This window comes from Drosophila gunungcola, unplaced genomic scaffold (genome assembly GCF_025200985.1).
Source record: "Drosophila gunungcola strain Sukarami unplaced genomic scaffold, Dgunungcola_SK_2 000075F, whole genome shotgun sequence".
In the NCBI taxonomy this organism is placed as follows: domain Eukaryota; kingdom Metazoa; phylum Arthropoda; class Insecta; order Diptera; family Drosophilidae; genus Drosophila; species Drosophila gunungcola.
The window spans coordinates 121,381-136,623 of record NW_026453238.1 but is presented as its reverse complement, the minus strand read 5'-3'; the positions used below and the strand labels follow the sequence as shown (position 1 = coordinate 136,623).

General features: G+C 35.2%; 1 protein-coding gene across 17 annotated transcripts; it reads right to left on the bottom strand.

The window, feature by feature from the left end:
- Nucleotides 1-3,140: 3,140 nt before the first annotated feature.
- Nucleotides 3,141-12,287, bottom strand: LOC128264616 (troponin T, skeletal muscle). 17 transcript variants are annotated; one of them, XM_053000194.1, is made up of 10 exons: nt 12,136-12,287; nt 9,704-9,751; nt 9,046-9,090; nt 7,063-7,086; nt 6,053-6,425; nt 4,969-5,187; nt 4,809-4,901; nt 4,671-4,751; nt 4,493-4,571; nt 3,141-3,697 (listed from the first exon to the last, which is right to left on the bottom strand). In XM_053000194.1, exons 2-10 carry the CDS (start codon nt 9,724-9,726, stop codon nt 3,441-3,443), a joined length of 1,194 nt encoding a protein of 397 aa, XP_052856154.1. In that variant the 5' UTR covers nt 9,727-9,751; nt 12,136-12,287; the 3' UTR covers nt 3,141-3,440. The 17 variants fall into 17 exon arrangements, with proteins under 17 accessions (XP_052856154.1, XP_052856153.1, XP_052856157.1 ...); XM_053000193.1 differs by lacking the exon at nt 4,493-4,571 and adding an exon at nt 3,934-4,012; XM_053000197.1 differs by having other exon boundaries at nt 6,056-6,425.
- Nucleotides 12,288-15,243: the final 2,956 nt, after the last annotated feature.

The window sequence follows — 15,243 nt, the reverse complement described above, 5'->3', positions numbered from 1 at the left end:
CGTAGTTAAAACTTAAGCACAGAACGTTTCGTGACGAAAAGACTTAAAGTTGCAGGGAGAAATGCCAATTTAAAAGCCAACCGCACCCTTAAATCCATATTAATTTAATTTATGCCTTAATGTCTCCTAACTGGATTTACCTTAATGTGGGCTGGGCGTTAAATTATTTAATTTATTGTGCAGTGAATCACTTCATTTGCTTCGTTTGTCATTGCAATATCTACTACCTTAATTACCGGCTAATCGTATTCAGTTGATAAGCTACTTAATTGAAATATTGCATTAACATAATTTAGTTGGAGCTCTGATTTAATGCGATTTATGCTATAATTTAAATGAGACTTATATCTGATAGTCTTACTTTTAATCAAACGGTTGGCATTCACCCCTTCCCCTTTCGTCTTACAGTCAAGAAACGCACTGTGTGTCCAAATCTTAATGAATGTGTTGCAAAAAAAAGCAAAATAGGAAAGCCACCATAAGAAGCTGAAGAAAGAACAAGGCGTAATTGCAATTGAAAGTCATTGCAGGCACTCACCGACCTCCTCTACGATTTAAATCTGAACTTTTTCATTTAGTTAAGATGTCTTTTTTAAGCCTTTTTTGTACGAATGTTTTTTGAGAGACTCGTGTCGGTTTATCACTTAGAAACTCTTTTTTTTTATTGTATCGTTAATTGTGTATATAAACTATAAATATTTAAATTATGCTTCCCACTTATCAAACGAATCTCTAGCTGAACTTTGTCATTGGGCTCTAGGAATCTATATAGGTTTATATATGGAATACATAAAACTAGAACCTTAAGCACTGTTTATAGTTTGCAAAACGGTAGAGCGATACAAAACGAAACCAATTTAGAAGTGTTGAATTTTAAACGAAAAGAGCTTTTAAGGTGTTTAGTTTAATAATCATAACCGCATATGAAATATTTGCTGCTGATGACAAAAGAAAAAAGACGTGAACTAGTGTAGAAAAAATAAATTTTTTGTAAACTTTTTTTTTGTGTTGCAATAAATTGACTGAATGTAAAGAAAACCAATTTAATAAAAACATATAAATATATAAATGTATAACTTCAACTGAATGTCTAAATGTATATGAAAGTTAAAATAGATTTTAAATGTTTACGTGTGCGTGCATGTGAGGGATTAATAAACGAAGTTAGCTAAGCTAAAACATTTGTTCTAGGAAATTTACTTCAAATTCAAATGGACATGGTAAATTAAGGACCTTTAAGTTAAATCAAAGAGCGAACTCACATGCTTTTTAACAGACTGTACTTAATAAGGACATTTGACACCTTTTGAACTTACTGTACACACTGTGCTTAAATTTCATAACATCTCCAGCTCACTCAGTCATTTGAATTTGAAGTGAGTTGTTTTCTAGTTATAATCATAACTTTTTTTTTGCCAAGGCCGGATCCTTGCACACAGACAGACACTCACACAGACACACGAGCCTTGTCCGTCCTAACTGCTGTGTGTGTGCGAACTGGATGGCGAAATTATGTAGTACTTACTTGCCATTGGCTTTGCGCTCAAAGAAAACTTTCCGAACGTTTGTTTTTGTGTTTTATTTCAAAGAAATGTAATGAGAATTGCTGACAATAATTAAGAAAAAACGATTGCTTAGAGGAAATTGAAGTTTATTTGATGGCGACGACGAGAAATCCGGCTTGCTCGCTAATAGCTAAGAGAATTTTATGAAAATGAAAACGAAAGTCAAACAGAAGGGAGAAAAGTTTATATAAATGTGTTTTTCTGTAGTCACAGAGTGGGTTGCAATCACAAAATTATGCAGTTTTGTGATTGGGAATTGCATTGAGTATGTGCACTATATATAAATATAAATGTGGTAAATGTGAAACGTAAACTATTTTTGCTAGCTCTTAAGATGCATTTTTTTTCTCAGTTTTACCCCTGTATTTATGTATTATGTATAACTCTCTAAATATATAGTACATGTACCATATACATATATTGTAAATTTTTTGTTGTTGTGGAATTGCTGCAGTTAGGACAGGAATCCGAATGCCGATGTTAAGAAACTAACGATCTACTTGCAGCTGACAGACAATCAGAGCTCAAAGGAATTATAAATTACACTACACACTATACACTGCACCCTCCCAGCAACCCCAAAATTATACCCACCCGTCGATCCCTAAATCCATGAAACCATAACGAAACGTATTTAGCCAATTGTAATCCACGAAAATAGGTTAACTGTACGCTGCAAAGATCAGATATGGAAACGAATTAATTCTAATCACAAGACATTTTCTGTGTGCAGTTTGTAGCCTAAGAAAATTGTACAATATTGTATTGATAACTACATCCTGGCAACAGATAAATGAAAAATCAATATAATAAATAAATATATATATATACGAAATTATACAATACAAGAAAAAAAACTGAAATAAATCAAATGAGGAAACAATAAAAGTTAAACATAAATATAAAAGTATGCAACCGAATTAGTTTTATTTACTTCGTTTTTAAACAAATGGGGAACATTTTTAGGTTTGTTTCAAAATTTGGATTTTAAATTAGTAGTTGAAAACTTATCAACACAATTTTATTTAATCATCTTTTAACGAGGTTTGAAAGTGGTGACTATCGCACTTTCAATATATTTCGATGGGACCATCACAGCATTTTTTATTTGGTACGTATCGTCATTACTTGTACTGCGTGGTGACGATTGCACTTTCACGGCAGTTTTTTTTTATTTAGTGCGCATCGTTACTACCTGAACTGGCGTCCACAGTGGTTTAAAATTTATGATATATGAAATATAATATAATTTTTTCATTCCTTAATTGATCTTAGAATGTCCAATTCCGAGCATACTTAGGCGTAAAATCGGTTCTAGTCTTAAAAAACCGAGTCCATTGGAAATATACTATATATCATGACATCAGTTTTTTTTATAAACCTAAACCCCCAAGCATTCTTGCTTTGAATATTACAGTAAACCTCCATTGAGTGCATATTTCCCCACTATATCAACGCCAATTTGGAAACCCGATCGATACACACAAACATGCACACAAACAACAGGAATTGTTCATAGATATGATGCCATAACACACTTTAATATCTTGATTGTTTCGCTTTTTTGTTTGTTGGTTGTTTTTGGTTTTGGTTTTGCTAGTATTTCACTTAGTTGGTGTTGGTTTTGATGTTTTATTTTAAAGAAATCTTACATTTCTCGATTCAATAAAAAAGATGTTGAGTTTTTTGATTTTGAATAGCAAGTTGTTTGGCGAATAAGCTAAGATATATCATAACTATTTAGTTCATTCTTTTACTTTTATTAAAATTGTTTGGCTTTGGTATTTAAATGTAGAGTGTTTGTTTTTACGAAAAGTGGTGAAGGAAAGTGGTGGTGCGCGAGGGCGGGCCGTAAGAGTGGTTGGGTGGATTGGTCTATTCCTCCTCCTCCTCTTCCTCCTCCTCTTCCTCCTCCTCTTCCTCTTCCTCCTCCTCTTCCTCCTCCTCTTCCTCCTCCTCCTCCTCCTCATCCTCCTCGGCCTCCTCGTCATCCTCCTCGACGACCTCCTCCTCGACCTCCTCATCATCCTCGACGATGTCCTCATCGGCCTTGGCGTCCTCCTCGCCCTCGGGTGTCTCGGGCTCACCGGCCTTCTTGCCTGGTCGCTCGCCGAACCACTTTGGCAGTTTGGCTATATAGATATGGATAAAAGATATCGGAACGATTAACGATTTTATATATATACTCAAATGGGGTATCTTGAAAGGGGACTTCAAAAGAGTAACAAAAACAAAGAAACAAGAACACAGCACGACAATGAACAAATTGATGAATGTTGTTCTGTTGTTGTCGTCCATTTACAGGGTCATACATAGTTGATCCCCAGCTATAGAGTACATCCCTAGCTATCCGATCTACAGTACATACATTTTTGACGGCCGGTGTATTGCTCCTTCTTCTCGTTCCAGATCTTCTCGTTCGAGTCCTTGGTGATGGCATCCCAGCCCTGTGTGTGTCATAGTGTTTTGATCGTGTTTTGATGGGTGATTTAATAATGAGCACGGTACAAGTTGTGTACAGTTGGCAATTATGAAAAATAGTACATAAAACATAGAAAGAGATAAAAAAGAGAGTAGACGTTAGGTGCGTTACTGGTTGTCAGCCCTCGAAATGGCCTATGAATAGCCCCCAAGCTCCTATGTCAAATTCCCAATCCTTTGACGTGACTGTACTTCCACGTAGTGTTGCGAATTCGCCACGCTTTGACGTGACTGTACTTTCAAGTAGTGTTGCGAATTCCCCGCCCTTTGACGTGACTCTACTTTAGTAGTTTTTCGAACGCCTAACCCCTTGACGTGACTGTACTTTCGGTAGTAGTGGAACAAACAGAAAACATAGTTTATGACATAAACATAAAACAATAGATAGATAGATAGATAGAAAGAGTGAGAGACATGTAGACATGGAGGGCCCAGCGGACGCTTACATTTTGTGCGCTGAGTAAATCTTTCCTGTCTTTCTTGCCAGGTCTTTTCTAAGGTTTCCGCATAGACCGTATTATAGCCCTATATAGGTGCGTACAATATTGAGAGAGTTTTACAACCGAAACAAAAAAAAAACCCAAGCATTGTTGGCCTTTGGAGAAAAGGAAACCAAATACTTACACCCTCGAAGAGCTTCTTCTTGTCGTCATATGAGCGGGTGTCCACACGTCGCTCATACTTGGAGGCGACTTGAATCTTGGGCTGCAATCAGAGTACCACAGGTTAGCTGGGATTGCGATATTTGAGTGATGTTCTTACCGGGTATTTGCCAGTCAAAGCTTCTGGGTCGAGACCCTTCTTCAAGGCTTTGTGCCTGAGCTGTTGCTTCTGTCTTTCCTTCAACTCTTTCAACTGTCAGGTGGAAGATGGCTGTCAAAATGGGGATGTCTAGGATAATGAAGGCTATTCCGGTACTCACATCGTAGTCCTGACGTTTCTGCCTTTCTTCCAAGTCATACTTCTCAGTTTCCAATTTGACAATGAGCTCCCACAGCTCCTGGGCCTTCTCGCGCAGCTTGGACTCGCCGAATCCTTCGATGGCCAAGGGCTTGATGCGGAACGACAGCGAGATCTTCTTCTCCTCCTCCAACTGTTCCTTAGTCTTGTTGCGTTCCATGGCGGCGGACGAGAGTCCCAACTATTTTTTGTTTCATGTGGCGAATTTTTTTTTTTCGTTTTTTTTTTTTTGTGGTTCGAATTGATTTTTGCGCAGGATGCATTTTTAATATTTATTTTTAGTTGATTTTTTTTATTGCAATGCAGACACATTTCGTTGTGTTTTTATTTTTCGTGTTTTGGTTGGTTTCGGATTTTTGAGATTTGATTTGCGGTACGTGCGGTACAAACGTGGTGAGAGAGACAAACAGTGAGAGAGATAGACACACACAGAGAAAAGAGCGCAAAAAGAGTGGCAATTTGTTTGTTCGTGTTTTTTGTTTGTTTGTTTGTTTGGTTTGGTTTGTGTGTGTGCATGCGTGTGTTGTTTGTTTGTTTGTTGTGTTGTGTTGTGTAAAAGAAAAAAGAAAACAAAATGGTGTTTTGTTGTTTCAGTTTCACATTTGAAGTGTAGTGTTTTTAGAGGCATATTTTTAGGCGATTAACGATTGAGAAATGTCAATATGATCGATTTATGCAAACACAAACGATTAACGATCGTGAATTTTATATGAAATCAAATACAATGATCGATGTAGTCGAACACAAACGATTGACGGTTGTTCGTGGATGTTCGATTTAGGCGCAACACAAACGATTAACGATAACAAATGATCGATGAGTTAAAAAACCGACGATTAATGCGATTGATGGAAATCGATGGGTACGATGGGTTGTGGGTGGTTGGTTGTGTGGGTGAACATATGGAATCAAAAAGAAATCAAAAAAAGAAGAAAACAAAAACGGGAAGAAAGAAAGAGAGAGACAGATGGGGCGGGGTGGGGGGTTTGTTTGGGGAGAACGGTGGCGTATCAGCAGCCGGCATTGATGGAATCTCATATAATTACCACGCCTGCATCCTTCTTGGCAATGGTGAAGTTGGGGCCCTTCTTGTCCTTGTCCTTCATGGCCTGCAGCATCGCCTGACGCTTCTTCTCGGCCTCCTCGAGACGCATGCGCTTCTCCTCGATCTCGCGCTGCTTCTTCTCCTCGGCTTCGCGGACACGGCGCTCCTCCTCCTCCTTCTTGCGCTGGGCCATCTTCTGCTCCTCCTCGGCGCGGGTGACCTTGCGCTTGGCCTGCTTCTCCTTCAGCTTCTTCAGCTCATCCTCCTCCTTGGATCTCTGTTTGCGCCACTCGGTGATGTATTCTTTCAGCTGATCATCGAGGTCGGAGCGCTTCTGGTCCTGACGCTTGATGAACTCTGGGTCGCCCTCTCCTCTGATGATCGGATCGGTTCGTTTCGGTTGTTTAGGTTCGGGAATGAGAAAACACTTTATTAGTTCAATCTGTCGAGCAGCACTCTTTTTCTTTGTTTGTTTTTCGATAGCCACTAGTACTACGAATAATTTCTAGGTACTAAAATTAATTACAGAATTTTGACGGAATTTCTTACGGCCTGTTTTTTTTTTGTTTTGTGATTATATTTATATTATTTGGTTCGATTTGGTTCCGAAAGTCAAAGAGTTGTTTTTACAATTAGTAGCCACCAAAGTGCTGATGTGAGAAAGCATTAGATTTCTACATTCTACGTATGGCAATACTACTCTAGTTATAAAAAAAAAACAGAAACAGAACAGAAACACACCAAAAAGATTGGGATTGCTCGATGGCACTGGAGTGGTGAGTTATGGTGAGTAAGAGTTTGTGTTTGAGTAGTGCTTGCTACAGAGGTACAGTTTACACCTTAGAAATAGTTTTTTTTTTTTTAATTTATGTTTTGTTTTTTTAAATGGTTTACTAACACGAACAGGCGGATTAATCGGGGGACGATCTTAACATAACACTAGGGGTTTAGTCTTGGTTAGCATTCTGGTTTCATTTGTTGTTCACATTTGTTTTTTGTACATAGACTTACTCGGCTGGTGTCTGAGGTGGTTTTCTATACGTGAGGCATTGAGGTGGCAACAAACATGGAGGTGGTGATATTTTTATTTATATAATATATATATATATATTGGTTTTGTGTTTCAAAAATTGACAAATTCACGATGGTTTCGATTGATTGATTGATTTTTTGTTGTGGGTTTCGGTTCGAAAAGTTCATACAAAATGCGATTGTTTTCGTTATTTCAGTTTTCAAACAAAAAGGAACGTTGAAAAGAAAGAGAAAAACGATTTGTTGTTTTAAAAAATTCATTTGCAAAATAGTTTGGTTTGTTTGTTGTTTTGTTTTTTTTTTTGGTAAACGAAATGAAAGAAGAAGATAAGATGGAAAATATATATAGAGAGATATTTGCATAAAAGGTTGAACAGAATAATTAATTTTGTAATGGTAGGTACGTAATTGTTTTTTGTTTGGTTTTGTTTGTTGTTTTCTGGTTGGTTGTTGTTCTAAAGAAAACTCAAAAATGATTCCAAGCAACGAATCTTTGTACAGTATGAACTGGAACTGGTACTGGAGCTGGTTCTGGAACTGGAACTGGTTCTCTGATGCATATGGAGCAGAAATGTACATACAAAAACTTCGGTAATTTTTCACAAATTTGTTTGTTTTTTTCGGAAATTGGAAAACGAGCATACAGTTTTTGGGACAGGCAAAGAGTAATTTGGAAAAAAAAAACTTTTATACAGATATTTGGAATTTTTATAGGTCTTTCTTTCTTCTTTTCATTGGTTTCTCACTCAATTTACTTACTTCCTGCAACAAGAACGAGATCAAAAAGAGATGGAAGAGAGAAAGAGAGAGATAAACATAGTTGATATCATTGATTTCCAAATCTTAAAGGCGACAACATTTTTGCTAAGCCAGGCCAGCGATAGGCGGAAAGTTAACTTTTTGTCAAAAGTCTTTTTTTTTAGAATTTAGAAATTGCGTTTTACGGCTTTGGAAATATATTATCTTGTGGGGAGTCGGGAGATACGATGGTAAAAATAGAAAGACAGATAGACAAAAGACGTGTTACAAGTGATACAAAAATATACACTAAAAAACCGGCTGCGTTCAAAATAGTAGTGCACTTAAAATATTTATTAACCAATTTCATAATCTTATTTTGCCAAATGCTTTTTAGGACTATTTTTTTATGTTTTATAAATCGTATTAATTTTGCCATACATTTTAGTATTCTTTGGTTTTGTGCTAGAAATAATTTTGAAGTATGTTACTTTTTGGTATTTTCAAAGATCCACTACTATTATTTTGAACACAGCTGTATACATATGTGAGTGGTGGAGGATACACACAGCTTTTATATACACAATTTGCCAATTTTTCGCTAGGTTTTCGGGGGAAGGTATATGGAACTATGAACTCGCTGCTTGAGTGGGTGTGGGTGTGAACTGTGGGTGGGTGGGGTTTTTGCTCTCGGGTTCCATTAGTAAATTTTGTACAATTATCAGATACTGGTTTTGTGATTTTATACTTCTTATTGTAATTTCAATTTCGGTTTTTATAGACACACACAACAACACATTGAAAACAAAAACCAAAAGAAATAACAAAAATGTACACAGAACAGAAAATAAAATCATAATTATACAATTAATAAACAAATAAAATTATTTACAGACGAGTACACAAAACAGAATTGTTGGGTTGGTTTCAGGTTTCAGGTTTTTCTTTTTTTTTTGGGGGGAATACATATTTCTACAAAATTTATAAAAGTGTTTTTTTTTTTCGCAAACATTGACAAAATACAACACATATAGAAAATTTGGAAAAAAAAAGAAAGAGGGGGGCGGGGCAAGGTTTCGGTTTCGAAAAAAATCAAAAAATTGGTTATAGTTATGACATAAAAAAAATATATAGACATAAGTGAACACCAATCGAGTTCTTTAGGCTGCTGCACCAAAACCAACAAAAGATGTCGACAAAAATTGGCAACAAAAATGTACTTACGTCTCCTCGCGGGTCTCCTCGACAACCTCCTCCTCCTCGGAGCTGCTTTCGAGTTCGTAATTAAACGAATTTTTGTTTTATATATTTTTTTGGTTTTTTGATTTTTGGATATGGTGTTTTTTTTTTTTTTGAGTGAAAGTGCAGGGATACACACGGCACACGGGTGCAGAGGTGATATTGTTGAATTGTTGTTGAATTGTCGTGTGGTTGTTGTTGAATAGTTGTTGATTGTTATTAGTTGTTGATTTCAAAAGAAACGAAACGACAACATTAGCGGTTGATCGAACAGATTCATGGGTTTGTGGTGGTGGTTGTAGTGGTTTGGGATCGTGGTTCGGTTTCGGTTTTGGATTCGGTTCGGGGGTGAGAAATGCGTGGAAATAGACAGAAAGGAGTACAGATCAAAATAGGTGCCACTGGTAAACGTGATTACAAAAATTCTTTTACAAAAATCTGGTCGCTGAATTAGTTAGTATTAGAACAAGGGTTCAAACGAGACCTTCGAATACTTCTCTTTAGCTTTGCTACTTTACTTAATTTAAATTTTACAGTTTACAATTTACTTTTACATTTACACACTTTTAAATCATTTTCGCGGTCTTATGCGTCGTATACTTAATATTTGCATCGCGTTCTCTTTAGCATTGGTTCTACTTACGTGTACTCTTCATCGTCGGACATGGCTACGGTTTAGGGTTGAAAAAACCTGCAACGAGAAAAGGAGAAAGTTTGCATTTAGTCACAGTCTAAATTTTTTATGACAAAGCAATTTCCATATTTTAGATTTGTCTATGGAGTTGATATTTTATGCCAAAGTTTATGATTGATTTAATTTTTAAATTTGCAAAAATAGTCCATCTCTCTACACTGTTAAAAACGTATTATAATAATTTCCAATATATATATGCCACTACTATTTTAATCACATTTTTTATTATTATTATTATTATTCAACAGCATCACCAACATTGTATTTATTTGAAGATTAAAAAGGCTTTAAATGATATGATAATGTTAATTTAAAATTGTCCACATCTTCTTTTTTCTTCAGAGTTTCACTGTACCTTCAGCAGCAAAAACAACAAACAAGCGCCTTTGATTGCCTTGCTACAACTCTATAATTAGACGGATCTGTCCCCTATATAAACGTTTGTTCAGGGATATATATGCTGTGAATATGTAGGCAGGGAGACCTGTCTTTATATAGCCGGCAACAATGTCTCGTTCTCACATCATAATCTTCCACAATCCAAAAAAAAAAACAAAAAAGCAAAACAACAACGAATTCCGTACGCTTCGCTCTAAAATTATTTAATTTTCTATGCTATCTTTATCTACATCCATATCTATGTGTGCGAGAAAGAGGGCCAAAGTCTATGTATATCGGTGGTTTTCCTTTTTCCTCCGATTTTTCTAAATTAAAAATAGACATTGGGGCACGTATTGAATTTCCCGAAAGCCGAAAGCTTCCGAAACATCCGAAAAGCTTCGGCGAAAGCCTTTTTTGAAAATGTTGTATTTTTTTACCTTGGCACTAAATCTAGAAAAGCTTTCGAATTATATATATATATGTTTATTGGACTTGCTTGTGTGAAAAGAAAAGCAAAATAAAATCAAATACCATTCATAGATCGCATATATATATGCCAATTATTATGCCATGACATTATATATATTTGACTATGCAAAACTGTCTATAATTTCATAATCTTTGCGAGATTTCCTTAATTTTTATGCATTTTTGTTTGAAAATGCATTTTCTGAGATTTATTTTTAGCCGCAGACAAACTGGGTCAGTTTTAGGGAGTTGTTTGGCGATAAAGAAAATGTAACTGTGAAGTTAATTTTCTCTGAAGAATATTAATTTAGCCTCTAAATAATTTTTATATCTCCCCTTTGTTATTTTAACCTCAAAGTTACTAGTGAATAGATCATCCGATTAATCAGATGTAGAAAAGATTTTAAAAGTTATCATTAGATCAACCTACAGATACTGACTTTCACTATAAACAGTTATATACAAAAACTAATTACTTTTTACATTTATATCCTTTTTCTCTCGTTCTTTTTAACTTATTTCTATTTTCAAGTTCATGAAATGAAAAAAAAAACCAACTTCCTGTTTAATATTATTCTACTTTCACATTTATCGTTTTTAATGTTCAACAAATATTTGCACCCCATTCAACCCTATACTTGTACACACTCTTTCCCAGCTCTTTCTCTCTATTAACCCATCCGTTTCCATTTATAGTCCTACATATTCCAAAAATCTCCAGAAATCTATTTCCCAGCGATCGTGTGTGGGTGGCAATAGTTCCGTCTCTTTCCGATATATATATCTCTAATATCTGATTTGGCGCCTGCGCCGAAAGCTGTAGAAAAAAGTTTGTACCCTGCTTGCATGTGTGTGTGTGTGTCTTGGACATTTTGCCAAGGTAACACACACACACATACGCACACCCATACAAAACGAATTTATTTTTAAAATTGGTTGAAACAAAAAAATTAAAGAACTTTTCCTCTCAGATCATATAACACATCGAGAATTGGTTGAATATATTTATGTATGTATATATATATATATGTATGGCATTGTTGTTGGTTTTGTTTGTTGTTGTTGTTGCTGCTGCTGATCCTGTTGTTGTAGTTGCTGTTGAATATTGTTGTTGTCGTTGCCATTGCCTGGGCGAATTTGTTCAATTTATTTTTAGCCTTTAGCCATCAAAAAAAAGTTAAAAAAAATATTTTTGAAAAAAATAAATGGATTGAAATGTTTTAGAGTTTTGTTTCTGGCTTTCAAATCATTTTATCACACTATTCATTCGTTGATTTCACTTTAAAAAAATTTAAAAAAAAGGATCTTATATAACACTAAAGTTTTCCAATTTGTGGCTTTTATATTGTTGATTTTTGGTTCGTGGTTCATTCCCAAAGGATTTGGTTATCTTTTCTTTTTTTTTTTTTGTTAACTTTTTGTTTTTTAGACACACTATTTTATATTTTTTGGTTTTTGTTCTTTCTTGATGATGCAGCAGTAGAAGGAGATGTGAAGCAGCAGTAGAGCAGAAACAGAAAAAAAAAACTTACTTAGGGAGAAAAACAAATTGAATTGAAGTCCGAGCAGCTGACGTTGTAGGAGCGAATGCTGCGGTTCGACTAAACAGACTGACGATGAAAAGCGCTGCTACACGTTATGTTAAAGAATTTTTCGTCGCGTTCGCGGAAAAGCCATTTCCACGCACACACCGATCGCCTTTCTATATAGCATATAGCTTTCGCATGGGTGCAAGGAGGCCGGCGATATCGCTGGCCGATGTGGCAACAAGTGGGTGGTGGGTGCTGGGTGGGGTTGGGCATTTTTCAGGTGGGCTGCAGCTGAAACATAAACTTGTACGCACGCACACTGTGACACCCAGTTTTCCGAATTTTCCAATTTTCCATTTTGGCCAGAGCGAGATGCGGCATCCTGTATGTGGCACACGCACATAACTAGATCATAAGTATATAGCCATATGGACGGTCTAAAGCGTTGGCGGCTTTTTACACATTTGTTTTTGGAATCAAATATCGTAGAACATAAATTTCACAGCCATTAAAAAATCGGCCTGCATATATTTTTCGTGTATGTACGTGGGCAATATACGTATATAGCACATATAATTAGGATTCCACAACGGATCGTTGCAGCATTTGAACCCCAGAGTGCACGCCCTACAAACTCTCCCCTCCAATCCCTCCCCTCCCCTCCCCCTTCCGCCCCTTTTTAGCTATACATTTATACATATATTTATATATATTTATTTACCCCGTCTATATCGCGATCGGACTGCTGACGTCGAACGGCCTTAGGTGGCCCCATCGCATTGCCATTTGTCTAACACTTGAATCTATTCGTCATTGTTCCGATTTTCTTTTTTTATTTCTCTCTTTTTGCATTGTTATTTTTTTATTCTCCTTTCCAACAGATACTTTCGCCAAATAGTTCTAGATACCCTTACGCACCTGATGGCCTTTGGTTTTGGCTGGCGATTTTGATTCACTCTTGAATTTACTTGACTATATGCTAGGTCAATCTACAACCAAAAAAAAAACGAAAATAACTCTCTAAAAGTAAACAAATACTTGCCCGCAAACTATTCATCTTTTTGCAAAATCAATTTTATTTTTTTTTATCATCATGCAATATTACAATTTAAATCCTTTAGCCATTTATGAACCCCTTTAAAATTCTCAAATACAATATTCAAAAATCTTCGCTTTGAATGAATTCAGTTTTTCAAGCCCAGTCAATTTGTAAAAACCGATATTATATTTGTACTAATATGCTTGGGTTTTATTAATGGTTATTTTAAAAGCTTAAAAATATTTCAACCATCTATAGTTCGTTCGGTACCCAATTTGAACAAAGTAATTAAGAAATGGACTTATAATTATTAAATGTATATTATGTTTTCTGAATATTTTCTTACAATTTTTATAATAAAAATAATAATAAATATAATAGTAAGTATAACAATTAAAAAATGTTTAACTTGTAAAAGTTCCAATAAAACACTGCATGAAAAAATTAATATTTAAGGATAATAATAAAAATAATTACGTTTTGAAAAAAAATGTGTCAATCTTATTTATTTTATTGTTTTTATTTTAAAAAAATATATAGTTGAAGCTGATAAAAAAAATAAAACACTTGTTTTATTGAAATAAAAATCATTCAAATGATTTATTGATGCTTTAAAAGAACCTTTTTTTGTTTTTAAAATTTGCATTAAAAATCTGTAATCTGTAAATACATGATTATAATATAAAAAAATATAAAGTTGCAAAATTAAACTATTGCTATCATTGGCTGTCTATGTTTTTTTTTTTTTAATTAGGCGATAGAATAAATTCTACTGCTAAAAGTGATAGATTAAATACAATTATATAGGAAATAAATATTGTTAAACCACTTATTATAATATGCAATTAATTTCCCCATGCAGTAAAATTACGTTATATTCCTTGAGTTTCGCCTTTTGTTTTGATTTCGTTTTTGGTTACCAAGTCTCTTAAATTTAGAACATTTTTGTATCTGCACGTATGCAAAATGCACACAGCGGATACAATATAGTATATATGGGTAGTCCGGTTCGGTGTAGGTATTATGCATGGCCTGCCAAGAGCCACAGAATCGCCATGGGACACAGGTGGGCATGGGCATGGGCATGGGCAGGTCAATTTATCTGGGAAAGAGTGCATGAACAGATCTGGGGATCCATGTATCTTATCCGACATCTGTAGTCGGTTTTTGGGGCTATTCGGTTGCCATCTGGCCTGGATTTGGATTTGGATTCACATAACATCTTCCGATCGATAAACAACTGTGAACTTATGCCGAACATTGGGCCAAATAGTTCAGTAATCCGTACACCGTACTATAAGTACGGGCATGTGTGGATGTGGGCTTTTGGGTATGCCTTCAACTAAATTTCAATTCGCATCATCTTCAGAAATCAGAAAAATCAGAAAATTAGAAAATCAGGGAATAACAAATAGCACAGTTTCGAATTTTTGTTGTTCTATTTTTGGCCATTTTGTGTGGGCGCTACCGTCTGTAGCCTTCGGTCTTTAGTGCCGATCGTATGCACGAAGCCCCCGATATAAATATATATTACATATTAAAGTATGCGCGTATATGTATTTGTTTAAGTATCTTCTATATGTCTATCTATAGGCTAGCTTTCTGGGGCGATGTTTACGGGCAACTGTGGGTAATATCTGCATAGATCAGGAATAACATAAACATTATCCAAGATCTGGACAAAAATTTAATTTTAGAAGAGCTAGCCCAAGGAAATCATGAATTAAATAGTTATAAAAATCCCTACAAATATAATACATAAATCATAGTTTTACGTGCATATTTTGCATTTCAAACATAATTTAAGAGCAAAATACGAATTTTTGGTCAAATTAAAATTTCAGTCAGCCGATTATAATAGCTTTCTATTATTAGGTAAAAATGCATGTGTCATATTAAATTCATGAATTATTCCAGAACCGAGTTTTCATTGAATAAGATTGTCACGGATCAGGTCAAGCAAACATATTTTGTAAAGAACAAACAACCCGATTCGTGCCAATTTTAGACTCTATATGTTCAATTTTCAATTTAAAAATACACTCTAACTAAATTAAATGAAAGCGAACAAA